The sequence below is a fragment of the Herpailurus yagouaroundi genome, unplaced genomic scaffold, assembly GCF_014898765.1.
Source record: "Herpailurus yagouaroundi ecotype Mexico unplaced genomic scaffold, PumYag 29, whole genome shotgun sequence".
Lineage (NCBI taxonomy): Eukaryota > Metazoa > Chordata > Mammalia > Carnivora > Felidae > Herpailurus > Herpailurus yagouaroundi.
In genome coordinates this window covers 29,819,260-29,836,232 of record NW_024412377.1, presented here as the reverse complement: position 1 = coordinate 29,836,232, position 16,973 = coordinate 29,819,260, and the positions used below count along the sequence as shown (strand labels likewise).

The following is a 16,973-nucleotide window of genomic DNA, read 5'->3' as shown; positions in this document are numbered from 1 at the left end:
ACTGGCCAGCATGTAACAATACAAATATTAAAGAAAATACTGAAAGATATTAATGTATTAGGTGAATTATCAATAGTACTCACGCATCATTTGAGCAAGTCATAAATTCTCCCTTTATTTTGGGATGCCATGAGCCAGTATGAAGCATTGCTGTATGACCCTTAAAAAATAAAAATACAGGAAAAAAGATATTTAAAAAGATTTAAAAATAAATAAAATGACCAGAAACTGATATGTCATGCTTTAAAGTTAAACTTTTTAGTCCTCCCAAGACCACACTATTTTAATTACAAACATAGTATGCTACGCCAATTTTATTTCATAATATGCTTTGTTTATTTCATTTTGTTTAATTCTCCATATAATTCTCCTGCCCGGAAATTAACACAGTGCTTATACAGAACAGGTGCTTAATAAGGAAGGAAATAGAGAGGAAACTGAGAGTCTCTCTTTAGGAAAAGACGTAAATGGAAAAACCGTAATAAGAGGGAGATAGGCCCTTCTTTAAAGACTCTTTTCTCAATGGAAAAGAAGAAAAAAAAAGTATTTGCAAATAATCAAGGCAAAAGCAAGAGGTTAAGGGAAAAAAATTTACACTTCTTAAAAATGTGTCCACAATCTTGATTCAACCATACATCTGTAAGAATAAATATGTGAGAAAAGGAGAGACATCTTTAAAATGATTCAAGATTAACCCTTCTAAGAGCATAATTTAAAAATACTGTAAATAAAATAATGTGATGTTGGTAAACAAACTGACACACAGAGAGTACATATCAAACATAAATACACACATACACACACATTCCCCATCTAGGTGCAAAGTCAGCTAGAGTGACCTCATACGGTATGTTCAGATGGGGCAGAAAAGAGCCTAATACTTAATAATGGAAAAATCTCTTATTCTGAAAGAGTCCAAAATAAAACTATGCTATAAGAAGCAAAATGTACATCTTTAAATGATTTAGAAGCAAAATAACTGTATCTCTCTGGAAAGAATGAATTGGAACTGGAGTACCCACACATAAACCTAGAGACCATCTACAGTCCAAGTTGCTCACAATGTCTCAAACAGGACCTGGCCAACTCATGACAATTTGCTTATGTTTACTGGGTAGAACAGGGACCACAGATGTGCAGTAGGGAAGCATGAACTGAAGTAATGGGATCAGATGGGAAGTCTGAGATTCCACTTTCCTCTCCTGAATTTAAGATTGCATATTTAACTACAACTTGACATTTCCATTTGCATCTCCTAGGCATTTCAAACATAATTAATAGGTCCATTAGGGAAATCTGTTTCTTACTGCCCACTTCATCTGCAATCAACTTCTTCCCTAGTTGCTAAAACTACAAACGTGGGGGTCCATCCTTAAATACCACAATAACCATAAACCTAAAACCCTCTCTCTGTCCACCCAAATCCAATCCATTAAGAAGTCCTCTCACTTCAACCCAAAATACACCTTAAATCTATCCACTTTTCTCATTATTCCCTACTACCACTCTTGTAGAAGCCAACATTATCTCAGTTATTACACAGTAAACAGGTCTGTCACTAGTCTCTCCACTTCTATTCCTGCGTCATGTGCTCCACCTAGCAATCAATATAGTCTTTTAAAAATACACCTCTGGGGCACCTGGCTGGTTCAGTTGGTCAAGTATCTGACTCTTGATTTCGGCTCAGGTCATGATCTCACAGTCATGAGACTGAGCCCTGTGTTGGGCTTGCCACCAAGCACAGAGCCTACTTGGGATTCTCTCCCTCTTTTTCTGCCCCTCTCCCATTCACGCTCACATTCTCTCCTTCTCTCTCTTTCTCTCTCTGAATAAATAAACTTTAAAAATAAATAAAAATATTTTGTGTATTTTATGTAAATAAATAAAAACATTCTAAAACCACCACTAGTTATTGTCCTCTACTGGCTCCCCAACCTCTTTCGATCGTCTACAACTACTCACAGGTTCAGTCTCTTGTTTTCTTTACAACTGCACTTATTTTGTCCTCCCTCTTCCCCAACAGACATGAATCCACTGGCCTCCTTTCATTTCCTCTAATACAACCAGCTCGTTCCCTGAATCAAGGCCTTCTCATATGCTTTTCCACTTGTGGGAAAGCTCTTTACTCTACTTTTACATGACTGGCTTCCATTCCTTCAATCTCAGTTTACATGCCACTTATTCAAATAAGTATGATCTAGCTCTGTCTCTGCATCCATATGGCCTATTCTGTTGTTCTCTTCCAATGTACCTGTCCATTTCCTTAATAACAGTCACCACGATTTATAATTCTATATCTATTAACTTATTATCAGATTTCTGAAACTGCTGATGTTTTGCATATTCAGAAACAAACAAATAAGGCTGGGAGAAACCTAAAATTCAATATAAACAGAAACAAATCAACCCTACTGTATTTCAAGTGAACAATAAAAACACTGAAAGAATAAACTGAAGGTAATAACTCAAGTAACTATATACCCTGTACTGGGTTAAATGGTGGCCCCCAGAAAGAAATACTCATGTCCTAACCACCGGAAGCTGGGAACGTAACCTTAAAGAGTCAGAAGAGGGGCGCCTGGGTGGCGCAGTTGGTTAAGCGTCCGACTTCAGCCAGGTCACGATCTCGCGGTCCGTGGGTTCGAGCCCCGCGTCAGGCTCTGGGCTGATGGCTCAGAGCCTGGAGCCTATTTCCGATTCTGAGTCTCCCTCTCTCTCTGCCCCTCCCCCGTTCATGCTCTGTCTCTCTCTGTCCCAAAAATAAATAAACGTTGAAAAAAAAAATTTAAAAAAAAATGTTTTAAAAAAATAAATAAATAAAGAGTCAGAAGAGAAGAAGACACAAAGAGGAGAAAGCTCTGAGAAGATGAAGGCAGAGACTGGAGTTATGCTGCCACAAGCCAGGGAAAACCTGCAGTCACCAGAAGCTGGAAGTAGCATGGAAGGATTCCCCTAGAGCCACTAGAGGGAGCATGGCTGTGTCAATACCTTGATTCTAAGACTTCTGACCTTCAGAAATGTGAAAGAATTTCTGTTGTTAAGCTACTAACTGTGTGGTAATTCATTACAGTAATCCTAGGAAATGAATACATACCCTCAGGCTAAAGACCAAAAGAACTATAGGGGTGCCTGGATGGCTCAGTTGGCTAAGCATCCAACTCAGGCTCAGGTCATGATCTCATGATTGTGAGTTCGAGCCCCCTCCCTGACCCCGTCAGGCTTTGTGCTGACAGCTCAGAGCCTGAAGCCTGCTTCATATTCTGTCTCTATCTCTCTCTATCCCACCCCTGCTTGTGCACTATCTCTCTCTCTCAATTATAAATAAACATTAAAAAAAAATTTTTTTAAGACCAAAAGAACTATAAATAAATATTTAATTCTAGTTAATATATTTGTTTCTTTTTTGCAGTGGTATGCATTAACAATTCTGAAACTGCTTTCGTCACAACGAAGAATTAAGCAAATGAGGAAATATGCTGGGGACCATGAGAGTCGCCTTTCCTGCTGTTAGAGAAAGGAGTTCCAAAAGTGGAAAGAAGAAAGACTAGAAAGAACTCTATGGGTTTTGACTGAAATTACGGGTATCAGTATGAACCCATGATTTCTAACAGGTAGATACAAATATAGGTGTGTGTGTGTGTATGTAAGTTATTATCTAGCTTTGTATGCTGAAAACGACTAGTAGGAATGACACCCAGCAACCCTAGGACAGAGATCCTAGTTTCTAAATTGCATTCTCCATTTAAGAGGAAACCAGACTCCTTGGAGAGAAGCTTATTCTTGTTCAAACAACATGAACATGGAACATGTGGTTTACCAAAAAACAAGCAAGTGCAAAAATGATGGGGATATATTAAAGAATAAAGTGCAGGTTAAGGGAATTCCACTGGGAAAATTAGAGCATCAAAATAAATAACAAAAGTAATAGATTAAATAGTAATAGTAAAAGCATTTACTAACTTAAGAACTCCTGGGTGAATATTAATAAATAAGTAAGAGAAAACTCTTCCTTACCATAGAATGATAACTAATAAATATAAAATGAATGACAGAGTTAGAAAAATCACCATTTTACAATCATCACAGTAATAATTGATCCAGGCAAGAATCATCAATGGATGCTAAAACTAGCAGAGAAAAGTCTGGTAATGAACAGTGTATTTCCATGCTATCAAAATCTCCCTGGAAACTGCTTAATAATTACAAAGAGAAAATAGTAGAGAAGAGATCTGTTATTACACTACCTGAAACAAGCCATCCAAATTAACATCACCAGCACTGTGATGCACAGGTAGCACGTACTTCGTGATATGAGGACGCAAGAAGGACCCAATATTGTTTCTGTGACAGCCTTTCTAGAAATGCATACCCAAACTCTCATGATGTGGAAAACCAGACAAAATCAAATCCTACATCTCTTGCTACATATTTACAACTTCTACACATTTACAAAAGAAATGGCTTATAGTTTTCAAATATACCAAAGTTTCTTTTAACAAAGGCAGAGAACTATTCCCAAAAGAGACAAAAGCCATGGCTACTGAACTGGTGGGAATATAATCAAAAAGGAGATTGTTGAGATAACCATGGACTACAGATTAAATAGTATTTCATCAATGTTAAATTCATAGTTATGTAAAAAGATCATATTATTATTAGGAAAACCACACTGAAGAATTTAGGAGTAAAGGAACAAGATGTCTGCAAGTTATTTCAAAAGTCGGGGAATATTAAACACACACACATAATTCTAATGTATGTGCAAATACGTACAAGTGTGAGTGAGGGGGTATATAAGTGTGGGGGATGGAAAGAGAAGGACAGAGTTTGTGTTAGCTGAGGAAGGAAGAGAGGAGGGGATGGGGGAAGATAAAGCAATGGGGCAAAATATGAACAACTGATGAATCTGAAAAAAGGGTATAAGGAAGTTCTAGGTACTATTCCTATAACTTTTCTGTTAATTTGAAATGATATCAAAATAAACACTTAAAAAAAATGTCCTGGATGCTCTGTGAAGAAAAGCTTGTTGCAAGTCAAAAGAGGAATTAAGAGGGCCACCTGGGAAGCCAGTGATGTGGTTTATCTGAACACTGACAGTCGCTTGGACTAGGGCACAGCAGTAAAGTGTTCAGAGGTAAGAAGACTTGGGATACATTTTAAAGAGAGAGACAACAGGTTTCCCTAAAGAACTGGATCTGGGCTGCAACCACAGATGAAGCCAAGTTTGTGAATTAATCAAGCAACTGTTGTGTAAATGGGTGACTATATAAATAACACATCATTCTCTCTGGCCATGAAGAACACGAACTCTCTTCTGTGTTTAGGAAATTCCCCAAAATATGACTCTTGGTAAAAGACAGAGACTACCTCTCATAGAGAAGTGGAAAAGTCAGGCTCCATCTTTGCCAGCCTCCCTTACAGATGTGACACAGGAATGCAATCTAGCTCTGCCCATTACATTCCCTTGAGCTGTGACTTAAGGACAAGGGAGTGCTATCTTTCCCTGTTAGCTCATTTGGGTCACTGTAACAAAAATACCATAAACTGAGTGGCTTATGAACAATAAACATTTGTTTCTCACAGTTCTGGAAACTGGGAAGTTGAAGATCAAGGTGCCAGCAGATTTAGTGTCTGAACTCCCTAGTTCACAGAGGCCATCCTTTTACTATAACCTCATATGGTGAAGGGGTAAGAAAGGTTTCTTGGGACACTTTCATAGGGCACTAATCTCATTCATGACAGCTCCACTTTCATGGCCTAATCACCTTGCAAAAGCCCCACCTTCTAATACCATCACCTTGGGGTTACAATTTCAAAATATGAATTCTGGGGGATACTCGGTCTAAGGAGTAGTCTGGGGATGATTTTTGCCTTCTCTGTCTCCCAACTTGGGTTCTGGGGCAGTCCACAACTAACAACTGAGAGCAAGAGCAAACAAAGTTCCAAAAAATGGTTCCACTCTCCAGGGCATAGGGGTAGCAGTGGGGGTGAAAGGCCTGAGGAACAGAGTTCTTGTGATCTGACCTACCCTATGCCAGCCGAGCACAAGCAACAAAGCTACCAAGTCTCTCCTCAGCGTTGGCACCAGAAATGGAAGTAGTCCGAACAGGTTAAAGAATCGACTTTCTTCATTTCACACCAGCCAAGTGCTGGCTCTGGGGTGATACTTCTCATCCTCCCACCCAGCGGCAGTGGCCCTGTGAGGTCATTACAGCAGATGAGTGCCAGTAACAAAACAGTGGCTGTTGTCTCAGTAAGAGGAGCAGCCCTTCAGAGAAGATACTTGCTGGCTCTCCTAACCCAAACCAGGAAAAAGCCAGCAACAAAGAGGCATGGTGCCTCCTCCCTGAACCAGAAGCAACAATGACAGCAACCGCTGTGCAGCACTTTTGACACTCCATGCTTTCTAGTAGGCCAGTATTAACAAGAAAGCAGATCACCTACCAACATATGTAGAATAGAATCCTTCTGATACTCTATGCTTTACCTCGGCAAAATGCCAACAACGGGTAGCCACACTGCCTTTTCCCACCAACACAGAGAAACAGCTGCTGTGGGGGTGCCTGAGTGGCTCAGACAGTTAAGTGTCTGACTCTTGGTTTTGGCTCGGGTCATGATCTCACGGTTTGTGAGTTCAAGCCCCATATCAGGCTCCGCACTGCAGTGAGTAGCTTGCTTGGGATTCTCTCTCTCTCTCTCTCTCTCTCTCTCTCTCTCTCTCTCTCTCTTCGTCCCTCCCCCACTCTCAAATAAATAAACTTTTTAAAAAAGAAAAAACAGCTGCTGTGGGTTAGAGAAATTTTTATTTTTCACCTCAGTCCAGCTTTGCCAGGAGGCATAAGCTACAGTATGGGAACTGCTACAATGCATAAGAGTGATTTTCCAGCAAGAACATCAGAACAGAAACCCGTGAAAGACAGTAAAGGGAAAATCATAGGGTGAAGGGTTTAAAAAGCTGGAGAAAAATGTCCTTTAAATCTGTACAAAAAGTCCTGCACTCACTCCTGACGTGTACTGTGTGAAACCTACCAGAATCAACCTAAGAAAAGCATTGAGAAGCGAACATGGTATGGACTAGCAGCCAGGGTCCATATGGATCCCTGGATAACATGTACATGGGGCAAACCAGAATAGCATACAAATGCCTTGAAAATTAATACTGCAAGGAAAAACAGCTCACAGGAGGCAGGTCAGGATTTAGAGTCTAAAACTAATCAGGTTGACCCTCAGCCAAAAAAGCAACTTCACAGACAAACAAATGAAAACCCACCATTCTCTAGAGGTTTTGGACAGGACTCAGAATATCAGAACACAATATTCAAAATGTGAAAGATACAGCCCAAAATTAATCATACAAAGAACCAGGAAAATCTAACCAGCTCCCAAGAAATAAGATAAAAGATGCCGACCACAAAATGACCCAAATGTTGTAATCAATATTTTAAGAAAAAGACTTAAAATCGGTGTTTATGACCATGATACATAAAGGAAAGCAAACATATCTGAAACAAATGCAAAGGTATAAGTGACCAGCAAAGAAAAATAAACTATTAAAATGGAAACCTGGTCATATTGAAAAATAAAATAATGGGAATAAAAAATTCACTGTAGGGGCCCAATAGTAGAATGGATATGTCAGAGGAAAGACTCAATGAACTTGAAGACAGATTAATAGAAATAATTTAATCTAACAGGAAAAAATGAGCAGAATCACAGAAAGCGCTGAGACAATATCAAAAAGTTTAGTACTCATATTACATACGACTTAGGAGAAGACAGGTACAGACAAATATTTGAAGAAATAATAACTAAAAATTTCCCAAAAATGGTGAAGGAGGTAAATTTACAGATCCAAGAACTTCAGTGAATACCAAACAGGATGAACAAAACAAAAAAAAAAAATAATAATAATAATAATAATAATAATAAATAAATAAATGTTTTAAAGCCTATGCCTTGACACATAATAAACTATTAAAGTCCAAAAGAGAAATAGGGGGAAAATTTCAAAAAGCAAATATAAAAAACAACACATTACATAAAGAAAAACAAATAGTTGAATTACTGCATAATTATTCAACAAAAATAAAGCCAGAAGACAGTGGACCAACATTTTTAAAGTGCTGACAGAAAAATACTGCCAAGTTAAATGTATAGAAAATGTACTTTGGGAATGAAGGTGAAATAAAGACACTGCAAGATGAAAGAAAACTAAGAGAACTTGTCACCAAAAGAAATGTGACAGAAATTGGAAATTGATCATAAATTTTATATGGAAATTCAAAGAGTAGCTAAGAAATTCAAAAATTATTTTATTATTTCAAGAATACTTACTATACAGTTGGACCCCTACTTCATACCATGCACAAAAATTAACTCTAAATGGATCACAGACCTAAATGTAAGAGCTAAAACTATAAAACCCTTGGAAGAAAACATAAGCATAATTCTCCATGAGTGTGGGTTAGGCAATGACACTAAAGGCACAAAACAAAGGAAAAAATAAATTGAGCTTCATCAAAATTTAAAACTTTTGTGCTTCAAAGGACACCATCGAGAACATGAAAAGACAACCCAAAGAATGAGAGAAAATATTTGCAAATCATATATCTCATAAAGGACAAATATCTAGAATATATAAACTGTTAGAACTCAATAATAAAAAGACATATAACCCAATTTTAAAATGGGCCAGGATTTGAATAGACATTTATCTAAAGAAAATTTACAAATGGCTAATATATACACAAAAAAGATGTTCAACACAGACCACAGAGATACCACTTTGCACCCTCTAACATGATTATTAAACAACAACAACATGAGAAACCACAAGTGTTGACAAGGATGTAGAAAAACTGGAACCCTCATACACTACTGGTGGGTAGGTAAAATGTTATAGACACTTTGGAAAACACTCTGGCAGTCCCTCAAAATGTTAAACACAAAGTTACCATAGGACCCTAAAATTCCACTCCTAGGTATACATCTAAGAGAAATGACAGCATACCTCTGCACAAAAACTTGTACATGAATGTTCATAGAAGCATTATTCATAATAATAAAAACGTGGAAACAGCACAAACATCCATCAACTTGAGAAGAGATAAATGTGGTATATCCATACAATCGAATATTATTTGGCAATGAAATTAAATATTGATACAACATGGATAAATTTCAAAAACATGCTAAGTGAAAGAGCCACATATTGTATGATTCCATTTTCTGATATCCAGAAATGCCAAATCTATAGAGACAGCAGATTAGTAGATTAGTAGTTGCGCAAGGCTTCAAGGGGTGGTAGACTTGGGGATGCTGGCTAAGGGACAGGGAGTATTTTATTTTTAATAGATTACTTCTTAGGACAGTTTTAGGTTCACAGCAATATTGAGAGGAAGGCACAGAGATTTTCCATAAAGCCCTTGCCCCCCACATGCATAGCTTTCCCCTATTATCAATATTCCCCATCACAGTAGTACATTTGTTACAACTGATGAACCTACACTGACACATCATTATCATCCAAATGTCACAGTTCATATTCAGGTTCACTCGTGATTTCGTACATTCTATGGATCTGGACAATTTATACTGACACATATCCATCATTATAACATCATACAGACTAGTTTCATTGTCTTATCAGACAGACTAGTTTCATTGTCTTAAAAATCCTCTGTGTTCTGCCTAATCATCACTCCTTGCCCCTTACCCCTGACAAACATTAATCTTTTTATTGTCTCCAATAGTTTCTTTTGGGGATGACAAAAGTTCTAAAATGGCTGCACACTCCATGAATATACTAAAAACCACTGAACATAACAAACTAAATGAGTAAATGTTATGGTTTATATATTCAATCTCAACATTAAAAATTAAAAAAGAAAGACTACTTCAAGTGAAAGGGAAATGATTACAAAGAGAAACTGGAATATAAGCAATGAAAGGACAACAAAAGAAAGGGTAAATACCTGAGTAAACAGAACAATATTTTTCACCTTTAACTTTTGTTGAGAACAAAAATTATTATCGTTGCCTGATACGATTTTCAACATATGAAAACGGAACATACAACAACTACATCAGGATTGGGAGAAGAGCCTATGTGGTTGTACAATTTCTATTTTTCACTTGATATGATAAAATATTAATTCTAAGTAGATTACATATAATTTAATATATTTTTATAGTTCCCTAGAACCACCACTTAAAATACTATACAAAGAGCATAATTAAAATCCAACAGTTAAAAAAAATGGAATTCTAAAAATACTCAGATAATTTAAAAGAAATTAGGAAAGATGAGGCACTGAACAAAGAACAGAAAGAACCAAAAGTAATAAAATGGTAGAACTAAATCCAACCCTACCAATAATTACATTAAACTTAAAATGAGCTAAACACACCAATTAAAAGACAATGATTACCATCATACATTAAAACACGAGACCTATCAATTAACACTTCTTTCAGGAATCTGACTTGAAATACAATGACACAGAAAGATTAAAAACTAAGAGTTGAAAAAGATATAACAAGCACCTTGCCTCAGGGCCTTGCATTTGCTGTTCCTCTTTCTGCATGGCTCCTCAGACACCAAAGTACCTGACTCCCTGGAGGATCCTTTATCCAGACCTCACCCTGAATGCCAATCCCTCAGAGACCTCCCTGAGTACTCTATGTAAAGAAGTCCCTCGTTACTCTCTATCCCCTTAATCTGCTTCTTCATAGCACTTATTACTCTCTGGTTTTGTTATACAGTATATGTTTTGCATATTTTCATGTGTCCCCACTGGCATATAAACTGCATGAGGGTTTTGCCTCCTAGACATTCAATAAATGTCTAGACACTCAATAAATGTTATTGAATAAATCAATACCAAAAGAAATATACCAAGCAAACAATAATTTTTTAAAAGCTTGAGGCGCGGCTGGGTGGCTCAGTTGGTTAAGCGATTAACTCTTGATCTTGGCTCAGGTCATGATCTCACGGTTGTCAGTTTGAGCCCTGCATCAGACTCTGTGCTGACAGCCCAGAATGTGCTTGGGATTCTCTCTCTCCCTGTCTCTCTCTGTCCCTCTGGCACTTGAGCTCACTCATGCTCTCTCTCAAAATAAATAAAGACTAAAAAAAAAAAAAAAAAAAAGGCATGAGTGATTATATTAGCATCACACAAGGTAGACATCAGAACAAGAAAAATCGCCAGAGATAAGGAGGGACATTATATAATGATAAAAGGATCAATTTACCAAAAAGACAGAGCAATTGTAAGTATACATGCACCCAATATAACAGTTTCAAGACATGAAGCTAAAACTGAAAGAACTGGAAAGACCATTGAAAAAATAAGCACAAAGAAAATCAGCAAGGATACAGAACTCCATGAACTGACTTAACTTTATATAAACAGACTATTCTACCTGGCAACAGCAGAATACATATTCTTCACAAGTGCACACAGAACAGTAACTAAGATCATATTGTAGGTCACAAAACAAACCTCACCAAATTTAAATCCAACCATATCAATAATTACATTAAACTTAAATGAGCTAAACATTCCCATAAAGGAATTAAACTAGAAATTTGTAACAGAAAGATGACATAAAAATCCCCAAATATTTGGAAATTAGATATTATGCTGCTAAATAATCCATCAGTAAAAGAGGTAGTTCCAAGGGAACTGAATGAAAATAAAAATATATCTCAAAATTTGTGGTACGCAGCTAAAGCAATGCTTATAAGGAATATTATAGCACTATATGATTCTATTTAAAACAAGGGGCGCCTGGGTGACTCAATCGGTTGAGGGTCCAACTTCAGCTCAGGTCATGATATCTCCATTCACAAGTTCGAGCCCCACATCAAGCTCTGTGCTGGCAGCTCACAGCCTGGAGCCTGCTTCAGGTTCTGTGTCTCCCTCTCTCTCTGCCCCTCTGCACTCACTCTGTCTTTCTCTCTCAAAACTAAAAAAACATTAAAACAAGAATTAAAAAAAAGAAAAGATAAAACAAGTCTCTAATTAAAGCATCCACCTTAAAATACTAGGAATTCTAAAAAGAAATAGGAGAGGCAAGCAAAAGGAAAGAAAGCATAAGAACAGAAATCAATGTTGAAGACAGAACTACAACAAAGAAATACAAATGATTGAGATTTTAAAAAATTGCTCTTTGAAAAAAAATCAATAAATGGGGAAACTTCTTGCCAGACCAAGAAAAAAGAGAAGACACAAATTGCCAATATCAGGAAAAAGAGAAAAAATATGAGCAATGACCTTAAAGAAATATTACTAATAATTCTATGTACATAAATTTGCAACTTAGAGGAAATGGACCAAGTCCATGAAAGTCATAACCTATCCTATCTCAACGCAAGAACAAAGAAATAACATGAATAGTCCTGTACTTATCAAATAAATTGAATTCATAGTTTAAATTTTTTGAAAACAGGAAAAAGAAAACTCCAAGCTACACGGGCAAATTCTACTAGACATTTTTAAGTGATGCCATTTATAATGGCTAAAAAAAAAAAAAGTAAATTTTAAGTGTAAATTAAGTATGAATTTAATAAAATCTGTTCAGGTGCTCTATGCTAAAAACTATAAAACCTGGAAAAAGAAAAAAAAAAGACCTAAATAAATAAGAGATATACTGGTGTTGATGGACTGAAAGACTCCAAACAGTTAAGATGTCAATTCTCTCCAAATGATCTTTAGATTCAAAATAATTTCAAACAAAATCACAGCAGGGTTCTTTGCGTATATAAACAAGATGACTGACTGTAAAATGTATGTGAAAAAGAAACTAAAATAGACCCAAATCAAAACTACAATGAGATATATCACCTCACACCTGTCAGAATGGCTAAAATCAACAACACAAGAGACAACAGGTGTTAACAAAGATGAAGAGAAAAATGAATCCTCATGCACTGTTGGTGGGAATACAAACTGGTGCAGCCACTATGGAAAACAGTAAGGAGTTTCCTCAGAAAGTTAAAAGCAGAACTACCCTATGATCCAGCAACTGCACTAGTTACCCAAAGAATACAAAAACATTAATTCAAAGGTATACATGCACCCCAATGTTTATAGCAGCATTATCAACAATAGCCAAATTATGGAAGCAACCAAAGTGTCCAGTGACTGATGAATGGATAAAGAAGATGTGGTATATATACACACACAATGGAATATTACTAAGTCATAAAAATGAATGAAATCTTGCCATTTGCAGCAACATGGATGGAGCTAAAGAGTATAATGGTAAGCAAAGTAAGTCAGAGAAAGACAAATACCATATGATTTCACTCATATGTGGGATTAAGAAACAAAACAAATGAACAAAGGGAAAAAAAAGAGACAGAAACCAAGAAACAGACTCTTAATTATAGTGAACTGATGGTTACCAGGCGGATGGGGGAATGGGTGAATTAGGTAATAAACATTAAGAAGTGCACTTGTTATGATGTGTGTGTTGTATAGAAGTGTTAAATCACTAGATTGTACAACTGAAATTAATATAACACTGTATGTTAACAAACTAGAATTAAAGTAAAAACTTAAAAAAAATAAGAAAGAAACTGGAGCGCCTGGGTGGCAGTCAGTTAAGCATCCGACTCTTGATCTTAGGTCATGATCTCACGGTTCATGAGTTCAAACCCTGCATGGAGTTGCACACTGATGGGGCAGAGCCTGCTTGGGATGCTGTTTCTCCTTCTCTCTGTCCCTCCCCTGCTTGTTCTGTCTCTCTCTCTTTCTCTCTCTCTCTCTCAATAAATAAATAAACTCTAAAAAAAAAAAAAAAGGAAAAAAAAAGAAAGAAACTAAAATAGTCCAAACATCTAAAACAAAGAACAAAGTTAGAGCACTCACACCACCAAATTTTAAGATATCCTACAAAGGTGCAATAATCAAGGCAGCGTGGTATTAGTGAAAGGGTATACACATAGCAATGGAACAGAATAGAGAGTCTCAAAATAAACTTTATCAAATATCATCAATTTATATTTGAACAAATATGCAAAGGCAATTCAGTAAAGAGGGGTCAGTCTTTTCAACTGATGATACTGAAATAACTGGTCATTTATATGCCCAGAAAAAAAAAAAAAAAAAAAAAAACCTTGACATATTTCTCACTCGTTATACAAAAATCAGCTCAAAATGGATCATAGAATGAGTGTAGAACATTAAAGAGTAAGACTCCTATTAGAAAAATGGATGAAAATCTTTGTGACACTGAGTTCGGCAAAGTTCTTTGACCAAACCCGAAACATGATCCATAAAAGAACTGATAAACTGAATTTCATCAAAATTTTAAAAATTTTAGAAAGAGAATGAAAAGACCAGGCACACAATGGGAGAAAATATTTACAAGTCACATATTTGAAAAAGGATATACACCCAGAATATTTTTTGAACTCTCAAGAACAATAAGAAAACAAAGATTCCCTACTCCCCCAAAATAGGAAAAAAAATTTTTTTAATTAAATGGATGCTGCACCAAAGAAGATATAAAATAAAGACAGCAAACATGAAAAGATGTTCAACATCATCAGTCTTTAAGGAGAGGCAAATTAAAACAACCAACTGCCATTAAAGACCTGTAAGAATGCTAAATTCCAACCACCTGACACTTCCAACCTCCCAGCTGCTGGCAAGGAGGCAGAGCACCAGGACCTCTCATTCACTGCTGGTGGGAATACAAAACAGCACAAACCATTTTGAAAGATATTGGCTGATCTGACCATATGAGATAGCAACCACACTCCTAGGTATTAACTCCACTGATTTTAAATTTTATGCCTACGCAAAACCTACATGCAAATGTTAATGGCAACTTTATTCATACAACTCTGTTGGAAAAACAAGTTGGACAATGGGGCAGATGTGAGGTGTGAGGGAAGAGAGGAGTCAAGTAGAACTCAAAGGTGTTTCAGCCGATCAGCTAGTGAGTGATGATGTTATTTACTGAGATAAAGATGACTGCAGTAGGAGGATGTGTAGAAAGAAAAGTCACAATTTCCTTTTTGCGTATTTTGTGTTAAGATGCCTATTATACATCCAGGTGAGACTGTGAAGTAAGTAGTTGGTCCTACCGGGCAGGTGAAAAAACAGGCCAAGAAACATAAATTCATAAGTCATCAGTGTCTATACATGACATTTAAAGCTGATGTGGGAAACAAAGGCAAAAGAAAAACTTAAATTTCCTTGTAACTTACAGTCCATTCACAAGCCCTTGAAATAGGCAGAGTGACCTTCCCCTGGGGGCTCAACTGCCTAAATGTTGACACTTTGCTAAGGGCAAAAGGCAATCTTAGCTTAACATTATCCTAACCTCCTAGGATCCTGTGAGTCTACGTTAAACATAAAGAAATTCCTTTGGAAACTTCTTCCATCTTTACCCCGCAAGATATACGTTAGTAATCATCCTCCACACACGTGACCCACTGATACACATCTGAAGGTCTCATGACTGAGGGTTTGCTAGACAGTAATAAATGACCTTTTCCTAACAACAGCTAGCCCCCTCAAGGCCATGGAAACCTTGTCTTCAAAATTGCTTAGAGGCTTGTGCTGTCCCTAACCCCCTCAACCTGACGGTATATAATCAGTCACCCAGCACAACCCCAGTGCAGCTCTTTCTACCTACAGGTCCTGTCCCCGTGCTTTATTTTATTTTATTGGGGGGGGGGGGGGCTTTAAAATTTTTTTAATTTTTTAATTTTTAATTTTTTATTTTTTTTTTAATTTTTTTTTCAACATTTATTTTTGGGACAGAGAGAGACAGAGCATGAACGGGGGAGGGGCAGAGAGAGAGGGAACCACAGAATCGGAAACAGGCTCCAGGCTCTGAGCCATCAGCCCAGAGCCCGACGCGGGACTCGAACTCACGGACCGCGAGATCGTGACCTGGCTGAAGTTGGACGCTTAACCGACTGTGCCACCCAGGCGCCCCTATTTTTATTTTTTTAATATGAAATTTATTGTCAAATTGGTTTCCATACAACACCCAGTGCTCATCCCAACAGGTGCCCTCCTCACTTTTTTGCTCCAAAGACATCCTAAGAATTCTTTCTTGACTGTTTGCTCTGAACCCCGACGTTTCCACATCAAAACCGTGTGACCAGGTGAGATGAATCAGGAAGCAGATGTAAATACTAGAGAGGGTTCAGTATGAGCTGGACACCCCAACATTCGGATGCTGGAGGACAGAGGAGGAGCAACAAAACCAGAGTGAAAAGGAACACTAAATGAGGTAAGAAGAAAACTGGGAGAGCACAGCAAATCAGAAGTCAGGTACAAAGGTGTTTCAAGAAGTGTAGTGATCAACTGTGTCAAAAGCTGCTGAGAGTTATGGATGGTATCATGAGAACTGAGAACTGCCCATCAGATATGGCATGATGGCAAGCCACCACGAACAGAGAAGTGAGTTAGGTTCCCTTCAATTCTGTGTACCTAAGATATTGAAAGCTAATAATTAGTTGATTGGCTGATAGATTAAAATACATAGGATTATCAGGGGCCCCAGTAATCTCTTTCCAAAACAGAAATTTGTCAGACTACGCTTATTTAAGAAAAAAAAATAATTTCTAATGCCTAGCAGTAAACAGCTATCTAGTCTAGTTTCACCCCGTTAAATATGTGCCTCTATAGCAGGAAAACAGCTCATGATTTGCAATTAAAGGAACACCCCAATAAACCAAGACATACATGCCTGGCTCTGAGGACTTAGAATCTAACTGCCTTGGCTTCCTCACTCTTGCAGACTACTCCATACGTGCATCCTCCTCTGCTTAACTGAGTCCATCTCCCCTGACGTCTCTGCCTGGCCCTGCAATCTAATGGTTGCTATGCTTACCTCCCAGCCAGTTCCTACTTTACCATTTTCCTCTCCCACACCCAGACTCAGGGATTCTACAGAGAGATGCTGCTCGGTCCAGTGCTTAGAACATCACTTCCTATACTTTG

At 37.4% G+C, this 16,973-nt stretch overlaps 1 protein-coding gene across 2 annotated transcripts in view; it reads right to left on the bottom strand.

The window, feature by feature from the left end:
- Positions 1-16,973, bottom strand: part of WDR70 (WD repeat domain 70) — a 308,347-nt gene that overhangs the window by 197,002 nt on the left and 94,372 nt on the right. For both annotated transcript variants that reach the window (XM_040495635.1, XM_040495647.1), the window contains exon 9: positions 84-160. In XM_040495635.1, the coding sequence (XP_040351569.1) occupies positions 84-160 (77 nt within the window). The remainder of the gene's footprint in view (positions 1-83; positions 161-16,973) is intronic.